Source organism: Babylonia areolata, chromosome 16 (genome assembly GCF_041734735.1).
Source record: "Babylonia areolata isolate BAREFJ2019XMU chromosome 16, ASM4173473v1, whole genome shotgun sequence".
Taxonomy (NCBI): Eukaryota; Metazoa; Mollusca; class Gastropoda; order Neogastropoda; family Buccinidae; genus Babylonia; species Babylonia areolata.
Genome location: NC_134891.1, coordinates 10,828,069 through 10,847,155, shown reverse-complemented (window position 1 = coordinate 10,847,155; position 19,087 = coordinate 10,828,069). Strand labels below are relative to the sequence as shown.

The 19,087-nt window shown below is 43.7% G+C and overlaps 1 protein-coding gene across 1 annotated transcript in view; it reads left to right on the top strand.

Moving 5' to 3' along the window:
* The first annotated feature begins 1,115 nt into the window (after window positions 1–1,115).
* LOC143290876 (uncharacterized) overlaps window positions 1,116–19,087 on the top strand; it is an 18,344-nt gene continuing 372 nt past the window's right edge. Inside the window, exons 1-5 of the mRNA XM_076600414.1 lie at window positions 1,116–1,425; window positions 8,923–9,200; window positions 10,034–10,107; window positions 13,833–13,985; window positions 18,737–19,087. The exon at window positions 18,737–19,087 is cut by the window's right edge and continues 372 nt beyond it. Coding sequence (XP_076456529.1) covers window positions 8,986–9,200; window positions 10,034–10,107; window positions 13,833–13,985; window positions 18,737–18,906 — 612 coding nt within the window. The 5' untranslated portion in view covers window positions 1,116–1,425; window positions 8,923–8,985 and the 3' untranslated portion in view covers window positions 18,907–19,087. The remainder of the gene's footprint in view (window positions 1,426–8,922; window positions 9,201–10,033; window positions 10,108–13,832; window positions 13,986–18,736) is intronic.

Below are 19,087 nucleotides of genomic sequence, written 5' to 3'. Positions count from 1 at the left end.
ATGTCAGCTTAACTGACGCCGCGAGCAAGTGAAAGCTTGCCGTGAAGCAGTCATCATAGGCAGCTGAGCGCTCGGCTACATATATGAAGTTACCGGTTCACGTTATACTGACACGAGTAGAAAAATGGCCGATTGAACACTTCCGTTGGCTTCAGTAAGCAAAGGGGCCCAAAGAAGGCATGTGCTATCCACCTCTTTTAGATGAGTGGATCGAATCCCTCGCTTGCCAGTATCTTCCCCCTCCACCAGCTATTGACTGGTGGTCTGGACGATAATCATTTTGATTAAACGATGAATTCTGGTCCTGTGTCCAGCATGTAAAAGAATCTATGGAATCAAGCAGGTGTCTATCGCCAAATTCTGCAGAAAGAATCCACTGTGATGGGAAAAAAACAAATACATTTGCGAGCAAAATTAAAAAAATAAAATAAAAAATAAACAAAAACAAAAAAAACAAAAAAAAAGTAAAAATCACCAAAACCGTGTTTCTCACGATGTGGGGTTGGGGGATGTGGAATGGGAAGTGGCGGTAGTGGGGAACGAAATGTGAAGCTCTTTGAGCAGTATTTCTGGATAAATGCACTGGACAAATGTCCATTACTATGATTATGATTGTTACTGCGGTTATCATTATTATTAGTAGTAGTAGTAGTACTATGCCACGAAATGTTTGTTTGACAAACAACACACTGCAGAGGACAAAGTGGGGATGCACGGGACAAAGTGGGGAAGTAAGGGAAGGGGGAGTAGTAGGGGAGGGGGGGACTGGAGAGGGAAGGTGGAGCTGAGGGAGGGTGTGTGCTGGGGCAGACTGGAGCGCTGAAAAAGGAGACACCTATACCACTCATTAGAAAGGAAAATAAACTTGCTGGCCATGTTTACCTGGCCACGTTTACTTAATCACATGCATCAGGAAATGGGAAATTGCACACTCAACCCACCTGACTGCAGGTTCCATGGGCACACCTTGCACGCGATGACACATGCATGCACGCACACACGCGCCCGAGTGTTGGCGTTTTTGTTTTGTACATGGTACGGCGCAGGGCGACTTCTACCCTTTTTCGTCCACGTCTTTCCAAGAAGTCAGCAGGGAGGTATCTGATTGGTTCTTTGTCCGACCCCGCCCTTCGTCCCTCCCTGTGTCCTGGGCCACTGTAAGCAATGTGGTGATAGCTGGCGTCACACGGAAGTCTGCTTTACAACGATCTGTCCCAGACCAGTTCCTCAGACGAACATCTTGCAAAGAATACTGATATCAAGCTTCTGAGCGTCCACTTGTCAGATTTGAATCCCCATCCTAGCGTCCACTTCTCAGATCTGAATCCCCATCCCATCTCATTCGTGTATGTGTTGACAGTTGCCTGGAAGTTTGGTGTTTGGTGGCAGGAGTAACTGGGTCAACCTTTCTCCTTCATTTTACTGGTGAGTTACGGCTGTTTTCATTTAATTAACTTTTTTTTTTTTTCGTTTTTGTCGATGAATGTAGTCGCTGCTTCAACTGTTGTGAGCTGATGCGTGGTCATTAGAATCGCGTAGTATTGTATAGTGTTAATTTTTTTTGTCACAAAAGACTTGTTGTCTGTGTGAAAGTCGGGCTGCTCTCCCTGGAGAAGGCATGTCACCACAGTGCAGTGTTACCTTCTGTCTGCAAGACTGTTTGCTATGTTACTATCAAAGTAGCATTTTCTTGCCAAGACCACCTTTTTGTTGCCATGGGTACATTTACGTGCACTACGAGCATTCTGCACATGGCACCCCAGTTTATTGTCTTATCCGAATGACTTGCATCCAGACCGCAACACAAGGCAAAGTAGAGGGGAGGGGTGGGGAATTCTGGTGAGTATGGGAGTCAATCCAACACACTCAGTTTCTCTAACTCCTTTGGTGGATGCATTACCACGAGGCCACCACTCCACTCCATGTTTGGTACATAGCCATTGTCCTACCATTGTGCTGTTGGTTTGTGGTCATTGTCTTAACATTGTGCCCTTGGTACATAGCCATTGTCTTAACATTGTGCCCTTGGTACATAGCCATTGTCTTAACATTGTGCCGTTGGTACGTGGCCATTGTCTTAACATTGTGCCGTTGGTACGTGGCCATTGTCTTAACATTGTGTTGTTGGTACACAGCCATTGTCTTAACATTGTGCCGTTGGTACGTGGCCATTGTCTTAACATTGTGTTGTTGGTACACAGCCATTGTCTTACCATTGTGCTGTTGGTACACAGCCATTGTCTTACCATTGTGCTGTTGGTACACAGCCATTGTCTTACCTTTGTGCTGTTGGTACATAGCCATTGTCTTAACATTGTGCTGTTGGTACATAGCCATTGTCTTAACATTGTGCTGTTGGTACATGGCCATTGTCTTAACATTGTGCCTTTGGTACATAACCATTGTCTTACCATTGTACTGTTGGTACACAGCCATTGTCGTAGCATTGTGTTGTTGGTACATAGCCATTGTCTTAACATTGTGCTGTTGGTATGTGGCCATTGTCTTAACATTATGCTGATGGTACGTGGTCATTGTCTTAACTTTCTGTTGTTGGTATATGATCATTGTTTTACCATTCGTTTGTTGGTATGTGATCATTGTTTTATCTTTGTGTTTATGGCAAGTGGTCATTGTTTTACTATTGTGTTGTTGGTAAATGGTCATTGTTTTACCTTTGTGTTTATGGCAAGTGGTCATTGTTTTACCATTGTGTTGTTGGTAAATGGTCATTGTTTTACCTTTGTGTTGTTGGCGCATGGTCATTGTTTTACATTTGTCTTGTTGGTACATGATCATTGATTAACTTTGTGTTGTTGGTATCAAGACTACTTTTTGCTTTCTAAGAATAAGTTTTATTTATTAAGAGTATACTTATGTGTATAAATACATATACACATACACTGACAAAGAATATTGAATCATCTGACCCCTGTTGGGGCACTGAAAAAATAAAGTAACATCGCTTGTATTATACAAAATGAAAACGTAAACATCAATTAAAACAATGTGAAATTGTTGATAAAAACTGATAAACAAACGACCACGTCTTCTTGCAATATTTCCATCTTTAATAGATTTCCCCATCTTCAAAATAAAAATCTCCTCCCTACTTTCAACAAGTTGCAAAAATATAAAAATCAAAAACTGATTTCGGATTCAAATATTTCTTTGGAATGAACTCTTGTCGAAGTTCTGCATATTACGAGCATTCCATAATATTAGTATTCTAAATTTGATCATGTTTCTCCTCTCCTTCAGTCTCTCCACTGGTTGCCTGTTTCTGATCGAATAGACTATCAGCTGTCCACTCTGACCTTTTCTGCAGTCAACGGATCTGGCCCCAAGTATCTTTCTGAACTCCTCCATATCTATACCCCGTCTCGCCAGCTCCGTTCTTCCTCTGATACTCGACTTCTCAGGATACCTCACGTCAGAAGTAAGACCTATGGACACAGATCGTTTTCTTTTCAATCGCCAAAGACGTTGAACAAGCTTCCTGATAACCTCCGTCATTCTGATTCCCACCCATCTTTTAAATATCGTCTCAAAACTCACCTTTTCCCTCAGCAATAAGTTCAATTGTGGCATACATATGTATGTGTACATAACTACATGCATGTATATGAATGTGTATTGTGTGTGCGTGTGTTTATGTAAGTTTGTGCCTGCCTATGTGAGCGTATGTGCTAGGGTAGCTGTTAGATACACATATATGTTAAATTATATGTATGCATTGTGTGTGTGTGCGTGCGTGTGTGTGTGTGTGTGTGTGTGTGTGTGTGTGTGTGTGTGTGTGTGTAGTCACCTTTCGGTGTGTGTATGTAACATTGATGTAATGTTTTATGTTAACAAAAGCGTTTTTGTAAAGCACCTAGAGCAGATTCCTGGATAGTGTGCTACATAACTATCCATTATTATCATTATTATTATTATATTAAAATGAAACTCCTCTCCAGTTACATCCATATTCCAGTTAAAACAAGTACGCTATTCACGTTGAACATTAAGACGTCTACCTGTCTAAGCACGTAATTTGTGACAACAGCACATGAAGTATATTAATGATACAGTATAAAGTTCAGGTAGAATGCATTTTTGCTCTTCTTGTCTCTATTTCCCTCTTCCAAAATTAGCTTAAGATTTTCTACAAAATGATATCAAGGACAATTTTTATTATCTAGTTGTCTCGAGCAATGAATACATTATTGTAAGTGCTTGCTCATGAGCGAGTTTCTGTTCTTTAAAAACGCACCTGTTCTGTTGAACTCAAATTCTTGATGTAAAAGACTGAGCAACTTCTGATCTTTGATCATGAAAAGGTACAGACATTGCAATGATTCTTTCTTCTAAGAAAACTAGAAAAATTTCTAGTCTTACTTCGTTAGACAACCAGATGAATCTCGAAATAGGTACACGCTAGCTTCTTATTTTTTTCAGAGATTTTCCTTGGAAACAGTATCTAAAAATGTAATTTTGCATCAATGTTGAGATAACATTAGTAAGTGGATGAATGCAGCTTTCAGGACTTGTCAACTCCACAAATCACATGACTGATTGGTTGTGCTGAGCTGTTCATGTCTCACCATTGTCCCACACTTCAAACGATTGAGGGCCGCTGGGTACATGCTGGTGGTGTCCCTGTAACCACAGGAGAAACACACACGTACACACACACACACACACACACACACACACACACACACACACACACACACACGCATACATACACTCACACACACACACACACACACACACACACACGCACACATACACATGCACACACATGCACACACAAACCATTCACACACACACACACACACACACACACACACACACACACACACACGCACACACACACGCACACATACACATGCACACACATGCACACACAAACCATTCACACACACACACACACACACACGCACGCACGCGCGCACGCACGCACGCGCACACACACACACACACACACACACACACACACACACACACACACACCGCATGGAGGGAAGGGGGACGGAGCGAGGCGGCCACAAACAGAGCAGCCCCAGACACAGTACAGCGGTTGACGATCTGGTTGTTGTCACTCGCGAAAGGCAATTAAATGCAAATGAGCTCCGTAGCCCACTGAGCTGAAGTGTTATGTAGCATGCTCTTTGTTTTCAAGAAAACCGACATCGCCTTTTAATACCCACACCAGGCAGTTAAATGCAAATGAGCTATGTGGCCCACTGAACTGAAGTGTTATGTAGCCTGACGGGTGCAATAGCCGAATGGTTAAAGCGTTGGGCTTTCAATCTGAGGGTCCTGGGTTCGAATCTCGGTGCACCTGGTGGGTAAAGGGTGGAGATTTTTCCGATCTCCCAGGTCAACATATGTGCAGACCTGCTAGTGCCTGAACCCCCTTCGTGTGTATGCGCACACAGAATATCAAATACGCACGTTAAAGATCCTGTAATCCATGTCAGCGTTCGGTGGGTTATGGAAACAAGAATATACCCAGCATGCACACTCCCGAAAACGGAGTATGGCTGCCTACATGGCGGGGTAAATAAAAAACAAAAAAACCGGTCATATACGTAAAATGTCACATGTCTGTCTGAGTGTGTATGTGTGTGCGTCTGAAATCTGACTGAATGACACAGGAAACGAATGATGAGCGCCCAGTGGCAGCCGTCAGTCGGCTCTACCCAGGTAGGCAGCCTGTGGTGCAAATGTCCCCGTGTATGTAAAGCGCTTAGAGCTTGGTCTCTGACCGAGGATAGGCGCTATATAAATATCCACATCAATCAAAGCCTGCTCTTTGTTTTCAAGAAAACATACGCCGCCTTTTAATTCCCACACCACTCCACCTTCTATTCTCTCCCACTCCCACCCACCTCGCCTTCCCCCAACCCCCTGATCCCTCCCAGAGTCCTCCCCCTACCCTAGACCCTCTATCCAATCAATTGCAGATTATGTCTCGACAGTGTGGGATTCAGCTGGTGCAAAACCCTTAAACACATTGCATAAACGTGCTCTTAAACTCGTTCTTTTAAAATCCAGCTCATTAATCACTGTTATCATTCAACATTCTTCCACTGTATCTAACACTGGAATACAAAAAGGCTCTGTTTATGCGTGTTACTGGAGCAGCTCTTCCTGGTATTATAGATAACTTTCCAATAAGCAAGCCGCAATAGACACTTTCATAAACTTTCAATGCCTCTTCCAAGAATTGATCTCTTTAAGTCAAGCCTTTTATACAGTGGTGGTTCGTACTGGAATAACCTGCCTTCCTTTTTAAAACAGATAACCAGTAGTGTTAACTTCAGAAACTCTTAAAAAAACTATTTGTTTGATAAAATGGAGAATATATGAATGATGTAAGTCAAACTTAATAATGCCATTCTACTTAAACAGGAAATGTTGGAACAAAATGCCATGCACTATTCTTCTTTTTGTCATTATCATTATTATTATCATCATTAGTAGTAGTAGCAGTAGTAGTTACTACTAGTAGTAGTGGTATAGTTGTGTTGTTGGTGTTGTTGCTATGGATTGTGCATATGCAAGTGCATTCGTTTGTGTGTGTGAAGTGTCCGTTTCATCATTTGTATTTGTTTTTATGGTTGTGACATTGTTTTGTTCTTTCTATCTTCTTTCTTATTTATGTTATATATGTACTTAGCAGTAGTAGTGGTAATGGTAATAGTGGTAGTAGTGATAGTTGTAGTGGTAATAATAGCTTCATTGGTGTGTTGTGTGTGTGTGTGTGTGTTTGGGGCGTGGGGGGGTTGTTGTTTGTGTGTGTGTGTGTGTGAGAGAGAGTGTGTCTGTGTGTGTGTGTGTTTCTTTTCTTTTTTTTAGGGGGGGGGGGAGGGTTATTTATTTATTCATTTATTTATTTTTGTTGTTTGTTTGTTTGTTGATTTCTTTGCCCTGAGGGCCGGATGAAAAAAAAACATGTCCCTGCTTATTCCACTTCCGTCATTAAAGAAAATTCATTCATTCATTCATTCATCCTGTACCACCTCTTCCTCCCTTAGAGGCCTGTCTATTGTGGTTGTGGTGCAACATTCATTGCTTGCCATCGAACACTAGGATTTTCGCAGACACCTACATTTAATGGAGTGGAGTGTTGGCCTAGAGGTAACGCGTCCGCCTAGGAAGCGAGAGAATCTGAGAGTACTGGTTCCAATCACACAAGCAGTCGCCAGTATTTTCTCCCCCTCCCCTAGACTTTGAGTGGTTGGCTGGACGCTAGTCATTCGGATGAGACGATAAACCGAGGTCCCGTGCGCATCATGCATTTAGCGCACGTAAAAGAACCCACGGCAACAAAAGGGTTGTCCCTGACAAAATTCTATGGAAAAATCCACATAGATAGGAAAACTAATAAAAATTTAATGTAGAAAAAAATACAAAAAAATGGGTGGCGCTGTCAGTGTGGCGACGCGCTCTCCGTGGGGAGAGCAGCTCGAATTTCACACAGAGAAATCTGTTGTGACCAAAAAGAGTAATGCAATACAATTCAAGAGCAGCAGCCAATAGTGAACAGGGGTTAAGGTACTGGTCGCCACAGTGACGTGGTGTACGTCATGGACTGAGGGCTTGGGGGTGGGGGGGTCTTGGGGGGCACCGGCCGTTGTGGTGAAGTGAGTTGTGTCGCATACTGACGACTGAGGAAATAGGGGACGATGAAGGACGTGGGTTCGATTCCCATCAGAGAATGTTTTTTTTTCGGAGTATCAGTCCGTCACTTGGGGTTTGGGCTTAGATGAGAAGACTGAGACCACACAAACAAATGTCACCCATAGTGTCGTTTTTATTTTAAATAATAATAATAATAAGGTTCTGTAGCCTTTTAGGGCCATCTTTGCAGTGCATTCATATCCACTGTGTCTAGTGCTCAGCATAGGAAGGTGGTGACCAGTTCTCTCCTTCCGCCGTTATCATTAACCTTTCCCAACCTAGCCAGGTACCCATTCACACCCGGGTGGAATAAAGAAAACCGGAAGAAAGTGTCTTTCCTATGGACACAACACCAGGCCAAAACTGGGGGAATCGAACCCTCCAGCACCTTAGGGATTCTGTCATGGCGCCTCCTCCTTGTCGTTTGGAGTGTTGCTTAAAATCTCCTGACCAACGCTGCAGATGTCTGAATTTTTCGGGCCTGGTTAATTAACACCGGGACAATTAATGAAAGAAAGCCCAGTGCACAGCCTTTTCGTATAGTCGTAAACTTCAAACGACCTCCATAGCAGCAAAAAAAATTAAACAGTCCCTATTTCTGTAGCCGCTCATGCACTGCTTTCATGACGACCCAAGTTCCGGTTTCCTCTTCACTTCCTTCCTGTGTTGAGATCCTGTCAAAAGTCGTCAGTGTCGGCGGATTCATGGGGGAATGTTGTTGAAGGGACGCTGTGTCTGTTTGTCTATGCAGGAAGGAAGGGGAGAGTGGAAATAAAAGATTATGGCAAGACTACTTACGATTTATATATTTATTTACTCTTTGTTTGTTTGATTCTTCGGTAAATATTTGCGATGTCTGATAGAAGATTAACAGTTTAGGGTCAGCTGGATTATATATTTGGCAGCTTCTGCCCCTGCTGCTGCCAAGGACAAATAGATGAGGAGAAGAGAAAAAAAATACACACCAACGAAACCTATATCGTTGTTGAAGTATAATTGGTCAGAACCAATTCATGCTGACTGACACACTGTTTAGTTCTGTTCAGTAACTCAAGGAGGCGTCACTGTGTTAGGACAAATCCATATACGCTACACCACATCTGCTAAACAGATGCCTGACCAGGAGCGTAACCCAACGCGCTTAGTCAGGCCTTGAGTACCAGAGGCACACTATGAGTTAGTGCACAACTGACGGACTGACAGACTGAATGAGTTACCACTACTTATTTTCTGGTCTTTTTTCTCCAGACAGCTGTTACCGGGAGACACAGTGAGTCAGTCCACAGATCTGCTTCAGTCCCGTCACTGACCATGGGGTTCGTCATGCCACACGTCATCATCCTGGTGGCTGGAGGAGTTGTGGGCCTTGCTCTCATCTTTCAGATCGTGGGCCTGGCCACGCCGGGATGGACTACGGGGGAGGAGAGCCTGTCCGTTGGAAACCATGAAAACGGGGGACCGAACGGTATCAAGGGGGACACGTCGCTCCAGGCCAAGTACCCAGGAAAATCTGGAAACGGAATAAAGTACGTCATGGAGCAGTTCGTTTTGTAACGAAAGTGGTAGAGTGGTGGCCTAGTGGAAATGCTGTATGTCTAGAGAGCGAATGTCCGCTGGTTTCAGTCCCTGACCAGGATTTTTACTCACCCCCCCCCCCCCCCCCGCCCCCCCAACTACCCCTATCCTCCCACCTCCTGACCCTCTCGCGAAGAGATCATTAGTGGTGGTCTGGGCGCTCGTCTTTCGGATTTTGAGGCGATGAACACACATCCCGTGTGCAGCATGCTCTTAGCTCACGTGAAAGAGTCCATGACAAAGAAAAAGGTCGTCCGTAGCAAAATTTAGTAGAAAAATCCAATTTGACTGTGAAGCAAATACACTAGTAAGGGGGTGGCGCTGTGCAGAGGCGACGCGCTCTCCCGAGGAAGAGCAGCCCGAATTTCACATAGATTACTGTGTTCTGACAAAAACGTTACACAATAGTGTAATCTTGTTCATCTCTTTGTTTTTCCTTGCGCCCCCACCCCAAGAAATATGCAGGGACGTAAATAGTTACATGTGGAACGCTGCGTGCTTATGATCATCTGATGACATACGTTTTGGCAGCCGTCATTTCTACTCCGCAAGTCAGTTATGACAGCTCGCGTTACGGTTTGAAGCAGAAGGGTAGACCACTTTGTCTTGACTTGGTGTCACCCTGTCTCTCTCTCTCTCTCTCTCTCACACACACACACACACACACACACACACACACACACACACACACACTCATACATACATATAGATAGATAGATAGATAGATAGTATATATTTTTCAGTCCGAGTCATTCCCTCCCTTAAATCTTATTTGTCGACACAGAAACACGTACAGTGGTGGTCTCTGGAAAGTTTGCATCGGGGATAGTTGTTTTGAAAGCTCGTCCAGCCCTTCCGGTAAGAACAATGATGACGGTAAGGTCTTTACCTTCAGTATCTCTTGTTGTCACTGCCTCTGTGTGTGTGTGTGTGTGTGTGTGTGTGTGTGTGTGTGTGTGTGTGTGTGTGTGTGTCACCGTTGGAATCACTCGTTCTATTTCTTGCTCACTCATCTTCTTTCACCTCTAACTTCCTCTCTTTCTCTTCCTCTCCTTCCTTTGCCCTCCTCCCGTTCTTTTCTTCGCATCGTCGTCGTCCTCTCTTTGTCCTTGTTTTGACCCTTTGCCTTACTGTTCTCTCTTTCTCTTTTGTTAACCCTTTCATCGCCAGTCAATTTAGAGTGCAAAATTTCCTTGTGCTGCAACCACAGAAAAGACGTTGTCTACTCTAAGAACAGCTGGGATGTGTAGAAAATCGGGCCTATCCTACCACTGAAAATTAAGAGCAGTAAGTTCATAGACAACAGACCCATGATCTGGTTGCATTTCAGTGGCATGGGTGCTTTACACTGGTTGGTACTGAAATACGACACTGGCAGTGAAGGGATTAAAACTATTGGCCTCTTTTTTTTTTATTGGGGAGGGGAGGGGGGTGAGGGGGGGGGGCAGGGAGGTTATTTGTTTGTTCTCTTTCCCCCTGTCTTGGTTTTACTTTTTTTTTCTCCTCTCTCTCTCTCTTTCTCAGCCATTGTGTTAGCCTCGGTCTTTTTGTTGATTTCTGTTCTTCTCCACAGCCTAACAGGGGGATGCTGTAGTTCACTTTCAGTGTAGTGTCATAGTGTCACCCTCGCTGACAGTTTCGCTGACAGTTGGGGCATCCTCCCCCCCACCCCACCACCACCCTCCCCCCATCCCCCAGCTGGATGACAACGATGGTCATCATCGATCTCGATGGACACACCACCACCAGTGTCACCCACGTTCTGGAAATTCTGTGCTAAGAATGTCCCTGTTTCCTTTCGCTCTCTTTGTTTCTGGCCTAGTCATTTTCTGTCTGCTGTCTCCTCCTTTATCTTCTGCGTGGCTGACCCATTCACCTGTAGTGTTTGTTTGTTTTTTGTTTTTGTTGTTGTTGTTTGTTTGTTTTGTTTTGTTTTTCCCAGAGAAAACTTTGAATATTTTTGTGTGGTCATTTCTGGGACTTGATAATTAGGCACCCTTAGTATGTTGTATTCTTCTTCTTCTTCTTTATTTTTTATTTATTTATTTATTCTACACCCAGGATGTTTTACACTTTGTATCTTTGTTCCTTGTTTCTCTGTCTTTGGTTTACCCTTTGTCTCTTTTTTCAACGTTTTCAAAACTGTTTTCATTGTGGTTTTGTCATGTAGAATGCGATATTTGTTTCCTTCACACCATTCGCAATGTAGAAAATTAATAGCTAATCAACAGCTGTCTACTGCCAGCTTCAGATGGCGATCAACAAAACTGAAAGTCCACAATCAAATCTTCCAGAAACGGATAAGCAAAATTAAACATTTGATTTTCATCAACGAAGACAAACTTCTTTTCCTTTCAAGTTCTCGATGCCACATCCATCAAATCTATTCATTCGATCATGTCACTTCTTGGCACTGCAAAAAAAGACTCCTCTTCCTTCTGCATACACTTCATCGGAACTCCGCAATGTCTTTTCCTCTTTCTTTTTCGATAAAGTCGAAAATATTCGTACAACCTTGGACCAAACACTTTCTCTTCCTGATCCTCAGTTGAACGGCACACCTCTCCATTCCTTCATTCCCTTGACCGAAACAGAAATCCATGACATCTTGAAAGAAATGACAAGAAAATCATGTGAGCTTGATCCCATACCAACCTGTCTTTTCCCGGTGTGTCTCACAGCTTCTCACCACTATCACAAATATTGTCAATTCATCTCTTCTTACTGGAACGTTTTTCATTCACTTTCAAAGCTGCAATCAAACATTTTCCAAAAATATCGACTGGTTTCTAACCTTCCTTTTCTGTCCAAACTTCTAGAAAACGTCGTCCTGAAGCAGCTCAGCAACCAGCTTCGTTCCAACAGTGTCCTTCACCCATTTCAGTCTGCCTATCGTGCTGAACACAGCACCGAAATCACGCTTCTTCACGTCCTGAATAATTTACTGTTAGCGTCCAGATCAGGAAAAAAAAATCCCTTTTCACTCTTCTTGACTTGTCAGCCGCCTTTGACACAACAGACCATCCTACTTTCTAGTCTTCATTATATATTTGGTATCAACGGCACTGCTCTCAGTCGGTTCAATCATATATCACCGACCGATTCCAGTCTGTCATACTTGATAATTGCCAGTCTGAACTCGTTAAAATCAAAGACTGAGTCCAACAGGGATCTGTTTTAGGCCTCGTCTCTTTACACTGCTCCTCTCACTGAAATTATCAACCGCCACATTGTCAGTCATCATTCTAATGCTGATGACACTCCACTTCAGAAAAGTGATACCCTTGAAGATTCGTCCTTTCTCTTCCAAGAAACATCCGACTGTTCCCTGGACATTCAAAACTGGATAATTCTTTTAACTCACTCAGTACGGCCAGTCCTCTCTTCTCCTTTACACAGACACCTCGGATGTCCAGTGGGTGTCTCAATGACCCAGCCTTTAGCTTCCATCGTCAGAATTGTGGTATTCTTTGTCAACATTCACCTCTTCAGTGTAAGAGCCTTCCGCTTGTAATATTTTGATGGTGGTAATTGGGGTGAAACGCTGTTAACGTCGTCTCTTTCGCCGTTCGTATGGAGAGAGTTAAGTTACAATTGAAAGTGAACAAAACTGAAACAATGATTATAGGAACTAAACAAAAACTCTTTCATCACATTAGACACAATCACACTTGGCAGTACATCCATCCCTCTTTCCAGCTCAGTCAGGGACCTCGGTGTTGTCCTTGACAACACACGGTATTATGCAAAAATTCATAAGTCAGATTTGCCAATCCTGCTATTGTCAATTACGGGGCATCAGTTCAATTCGTAAATATATGTCCACTGAACGCAACATCTAAACTCGTCGTTTTTTCAATTCTCTCTTGCCTTGACATGTTTAACTGTCTGTTGTCTTGTCTGCCTGCTTCATCCATTCACTCCCTTCAGCACATACAAAACTCTGCTTCCTGTCCTCAGAAAGAAATGATATGAGCACATTACTCCTCTTTTTCAACATCCCCATTGGCTCCCTGTCTTACACAGAATAGAATGCAAGATCGGCACTCTGTGTTATAAATGTATTAACAAATTTGCCCCTTCCTATCTATGTAGCTGCCTTCACCTCTACACCCCATCTCGCTTTCTTCAATCAGCTTCGGATCCATTCTGTTTCCGTGTATACAGATTCAAACACTTCACTGTCGGCCGCCGATCTTCCACGGTCTATGGACCTTGCATTTGGAATGAACTTCCTCTTTCGCTTCTTCGGGTCTCTGTACTCAGCTCTTTTAAGCCTGGCCTTAGAACTTACCTCTTTCCATGAAAGCTACCACTAAGCCACCATCACCACCACCACCACCCTGCCCTCCCCTGCCTCTTCTGGGACTACAGTTTCTCTAGCTGTCTATTCACGTGTATTTGTAAACCTTTGTCATCTTTCTGAATTAGTGTGTATGTGCTTTATTTGTCTTTGCACAAGATTCAGTGCTACATAAATACTGTTATTAAATTGTTGATCCCCGCATAGTGGGAATCTGCAATTGTCTGAATGTGTGTGTGTGTGTGTGTGTGTGTGTGTGTGTGTGTGTGTGTGTGTGCAGATGACTCGGGCTGGCTCTATGCGTGTCGAGCGTTTGGCATCCTTGGCATGCTGGCGATGGTAGCGTCTTTGATCTGTGCTGTACTGATCTGTTTCATGAGTGACAAGGCCAAGATGTTCACTCTCGTTGCGGCAGGTGCTGCCGCTGTTGGAGGTGAGCTGTTCTCTTGTTCTCTTAAAGAGCACGTGTCGTACACTCTAGCCTGGCACGCCAGAACCAGGTAAGCTGTATAATAAAGTGTCCGTGACAGTCTGGGTTCGAATCCCACTCTCGCCTTTCTCGAAAGTTTGATTGGAAAATCAAACTGAACGTATAGTCATAAGATGATAAACCGAGGCGTACAGAAAAAGAACCCATGGCAATTTAAGCGTTGTCCTCTGACATAAATCTGTCGAGGAACTCACAAATATTATATGCATGCGCTAAAGGCATAACTGGGGCATTGGGTTATGCTGCTGGTCAGGCATCTGGCTAGCAGACGTGGTGTAGCGTATATGGATTAGTCCGAACGCAGTGACGCCTCCTTGAGAAACTGACACTGAAACTGAAACTCATGACGAGCAGATGGCGCATACACGAGAACGAAGTCAGATGTTCTCTTGTTCTATAGAGAGCAAATGCAGTACAATTTGCCCTGTCACAAAAGAAACGTTTCATCTCTCTTAAAGAAATGTCGGACTTACTGCGCCCTTGCCAGAACTCAAACGGATAAAGTTCAGTTTCATTCAATACGATGTCAAGGCCACACACAGGTATATCAGAAGAGCTGACCCCCAAAATAAACTGATGACAGTTGTCATCAACTCATGTTTTGATTAACTTTTCATTTTCAGCCTTGTCGAAAATAGATAATCGGGATGAGTATGTGTTAGAATTTAAAAGGTTTAAAAGTACACCCTTTTCCGGCCATCGAGACACTGGATTCATATTCGCCTAGGAAGCGAGAGAATCTGAGTGCGCTGGTTTGAATCACGGCTCAGCCGCCGATACCCCCTACCCCCACCCCCCCACACACGCCCACCCCCACTAGACCTTGAGTGGTGGTCTGGACGCTAGTCATTCGGATGAGACGATAAACCGAGATCCCGTGTGCAGCATGCACTTAGCGCACGTAAAAGAACCCACGGCAACAAAAGGGTTGTTCCTGGCAAAATTCTGTAGAAAAATCCACTTCGATAGGGAAAACAAATAAAACTGCACGCAGGAAAAAATACAAAAAAAAAAGGATGGCGCTGTAGTGTAGCGACGCGCTCTCCCTGGGGAGAGCAGCCCGAATTTCACGCAGAGAAATCTGTTGTGATAAAAAGAAATACAAAATATTCACTGTGGGCACAGCATGGGAATGTGGGGTCCAGTCCTCTCCCTCTGCCGCTTTGATCTACCCCGAAATGAAGTCGGGTACCCTATATCTGTATCTGTATCTGTAGAATACGTCGCTGTCGCCACGATTTACGGCATTATCGCGACGGGTGGGGGTGTGCGCAGCTTAGCAGGTTCACTGTCGGGATGTTACCAGTCTTTCAAAGCTCTCAAGAGTTGGTGCTCTCACGATGTTTTCTTCCCGGTGGTTCCAGTCTCTTACTGTACTGCCAAAGAATGACTGTTTGTACTGCTCTGTCTGGCAGCTGCTGACTTGGAATGTTCTCGTAGTTGTTTCTTACATAATCAGAAATCGCACTGGTGGTATCGTACTGGTCGCCAGATGTTCGTGGCCTTATGAGTCGTCCTGGTTTGTGTGGAGTTATATACTCGGCAGATGGTATGGCCGGTACCAACCCCTTAACCACCTTGTAGAGGGAGATGAGGCGTAGATCACGTCTGCGCTGTTGAGTGTTGGCAGTTGCAGAGTGTGAAGCGTGAGCGGAGTGGGGAAAATCTGGGTAAGTGCCTTTCCCAAAGACACACCACCATGCAGAAACGGTGGGGCCTCGAACCCTGATCACTGGTGAACACTGGTTCTTAACTGGCCCCTTAACCGACTTGACCACGGTGCCTTCTATCTGAGCATGTATACAGTCCGTGTGAAGAACCACGAGAAGAACACACACATATAAATAAAAAGAAGCACAGAAAAACAAAGAAGAAAAAGAAAGAAAGAAAACGGAAGCTTGACTAATCAGCAAGAGAAAAGAATGTTTTAGAATAGAATAAAATATGCCTTTATTACCAAGTGTACCGAGGTCACAAGGAATATTGGGGGGGGATAGTACATAACAAGGTACGAACATAAATCGAAAATCATACACAGATGCAGTAGAAATTAGGATACATACAAGTGCAGATCAAGAAAAAAAACTTGTGCATACTCACACATGCACGCACACACACACACACACACACACACACACTGGGTGCCCACTGGGTCACTGTAGCCAAGCTTGCAAGGCGCATGGAGCCCAGATGTTCAATGAAGCGCTCGTTTAGGCTGCGGTATATTTCACCTGTGTACTTTTCAGCACAAATGGTGCAAGTAAGGTTCTCTGATCAGCGTTTATCTCTCAAGGAAAAGGGATTTTATGGTATTTTGTGAACAACTAAGTTTAATTCTTATTTCTCAGTGTCTTTTCGTCCTTGACATTGTGTTTATGCCTATGCTTATATTTTCAGTATGGTGAATGCACACATCCCTTCCTCTATCCCTCCCACACAATTCTTTATATTGCTGTATCAGTTGGCCTGAGGTATACTGGAATTAGTGTGTATGCATGGACAGTGATTCAAGGCACATTTTCGATCAGTATGGATTACGATCATGCATTGAACGTGATTAATTGTCCACCCAGAGTCACAATGTTTCCACGCTCACTCTCATCCCCCCCCCCCCCCCCCCCCACATATCTGACTGCTGCAGAGAACAAAATTTCATAGGTACAACTCTTAAAATTCGAATAAGATTGGTTTCTGATTTCAGGAAGATATAGAAAGATAACTGCAATAAATTAGAATGGGGTGGGTTTGTTTGTTTGTTTGTTTTTTGGGTGTTTTTTTTTTGTTGTTGTTTTTTTGTTTTTGGTTTGTTTTGTTTGATTGTTTGTTTGTTTGTTGTTGTTTTTGGTGGGGGTTGTTTGTTTTTTCCTAGCCATTTTTTCACGAGGGCACAAAACTTTTCCAATCACCAGTTATGCTGTGAAAATGAATACATACATTTCGAAGCCTGGCCCCTGTACTTTCTGATAGCAGAACAAGCTCCAGAACAATGGAAAGGTCCCTTCACAGTCACTGAAATGATGAATAATGTTGACGTTAAGATTGATGTCAATGGTAGTCCAAAACTATTTTCACTAACATCTACATGTTGAAAAAATATAAAAGACATGGCAATGTGCGTATTGATGTTACTGTTCGTATTCATGTGAGTTGTTGCTTTGATGCTCAGGTCGATTTTGATGTTTATTTCATTGGATAGTGGACGTCCTGTTGAATGTGTGGTTACCTTGTGTGTCAAAAAGAAGAAAATAAAATGGAAAATATTTGTCACTGGTTGCGAAATTCACAACACTTCACTTCTGTGTGGTTCTGGAATCAAGAAAAGGACTCGAATTCACCTGATATACTTTGAGTGACTGGTGAAACAAAAGACGTGATACACGACACCAACATGATGATGGTGATATGGATACGTATATAGCGCTTATCCTCAGTCAGAGACCAAGCTCTAAGCGCTTTGCAAACAAGGAGTCATTTGCACAACAGGCTGCCTACCTGGGTAGAGCCGACTGACAGCTGCCACTGGGCGCTGATCATTCGTTTCCTGTATAATTCAATCAGGTTTCAACACGCACACATATACTCATACAAACGTGTAACATTTTGCATGTATGAACATTTTGCTCATTTACCCCGCCATATAGGACATTATGCTCCCTTTTTGGGGGGGTGCATGCTGGGTATGTTCTTGTTTCCATAACCCACCGAACGCTGACATGGATTACGGGATCTTTAACGCGCGTATTTGATCTTCTGCGTGCGTATACACACGAAGGGGTTTCAGGCGCTAGCAGGTCTGCACATATGTCGACCTGGAAAATCGGAAAAAATGTCCACCCTTTACCCACAAGGCGCCGTTACCGGGATTCGAATCCGGGACCCTTAGATTGAAAGTTCAACGCTTTAACCACTCGGCTATTGCACCCGTCATCACTTTTCCCAGTGAATATCGTCCAGTTTGTGTGTTCGTGCAACGCCCGACTGGACAGGGTTTCAGTGCAGAGGAGAGCGCAGAATAACTTTAATTTATGAAAGCAGGGTAAAACACATCCACAACTTATAAGGGAGAGGAGCGAAATTGTTTCCTACAATAGTAAAATTATCCTAACATACGGTGTTCTGTTTATTTACTGCAGTTTCTTAACATTAAAAACCGGAACGTTTTCCATCCATTTATTTTCCTATATTCATAACTTATACCTCTGCATCGAAAGCCATTCACCTAACAGTATCACCAAGAAACTCATCTGACAAAGGAAGAACAAGGACAGCCTTTCAGTTCAGAGGACAGCATCGAATAACCACTCTCTGGATTCTGGCCTACATTTTATTGTATGATAGTCATTTTCGACAATGACCGTCAGAACAGCAGAGGAGGTAACTGCTGTCCCGACTATTTGGGCCAGTAGTGGAGAGTGTCTTGCCCAAGTTACATCCCCACTCTCAGCCAAGAGGGTTTTAGGACAGTCGGCGTTGGGATGGTTCCCAAAGGCCAACTTGCCCCCAAGGCTGCAGCACTAAAGAGCCAGTGCAATTTTGCACTCCTAGTTTGAGAGTCACAGTCCTTCACAAAAGACTAAGATGTAAGTGATTTCCCATTGCATTGGAGAAACAGCAGACACGAGCGTGAAACTCGCATGCTTTCTATCCTCTTTGTTCCCCACTCACTGACAAGTCGTTGCCGACTATTGTTGCAGCTGCCTGTTGCATGATTGAGTTTGCCGTGTACGCTGGAAAAGATCCCACACACAGTCTGCCAGGTCTTGACGTCAGTCTGGGCTACAGCTTTGCCCTCACCATTCTTGCCTTCCTGCTGGCTCTGGCGGCTGCTGCCCTCTTCTTTGTGGGGGAAATGAAAGGGGAGTGATGGGCCAGACCTCCACGTCCGGCCAGCGTGGATCTACTGTCTTCACTACGCTTACCTTGCCTGTATCACCTCGGGGTTTATCGCTTTACAGCTTGTAGCACAGTAACCGTTTATTCGTCAGAATAATTGATGTGGTTCTGACAGCACAGCTTGTAGCACAGTAACCAGTTATTGTCTTATC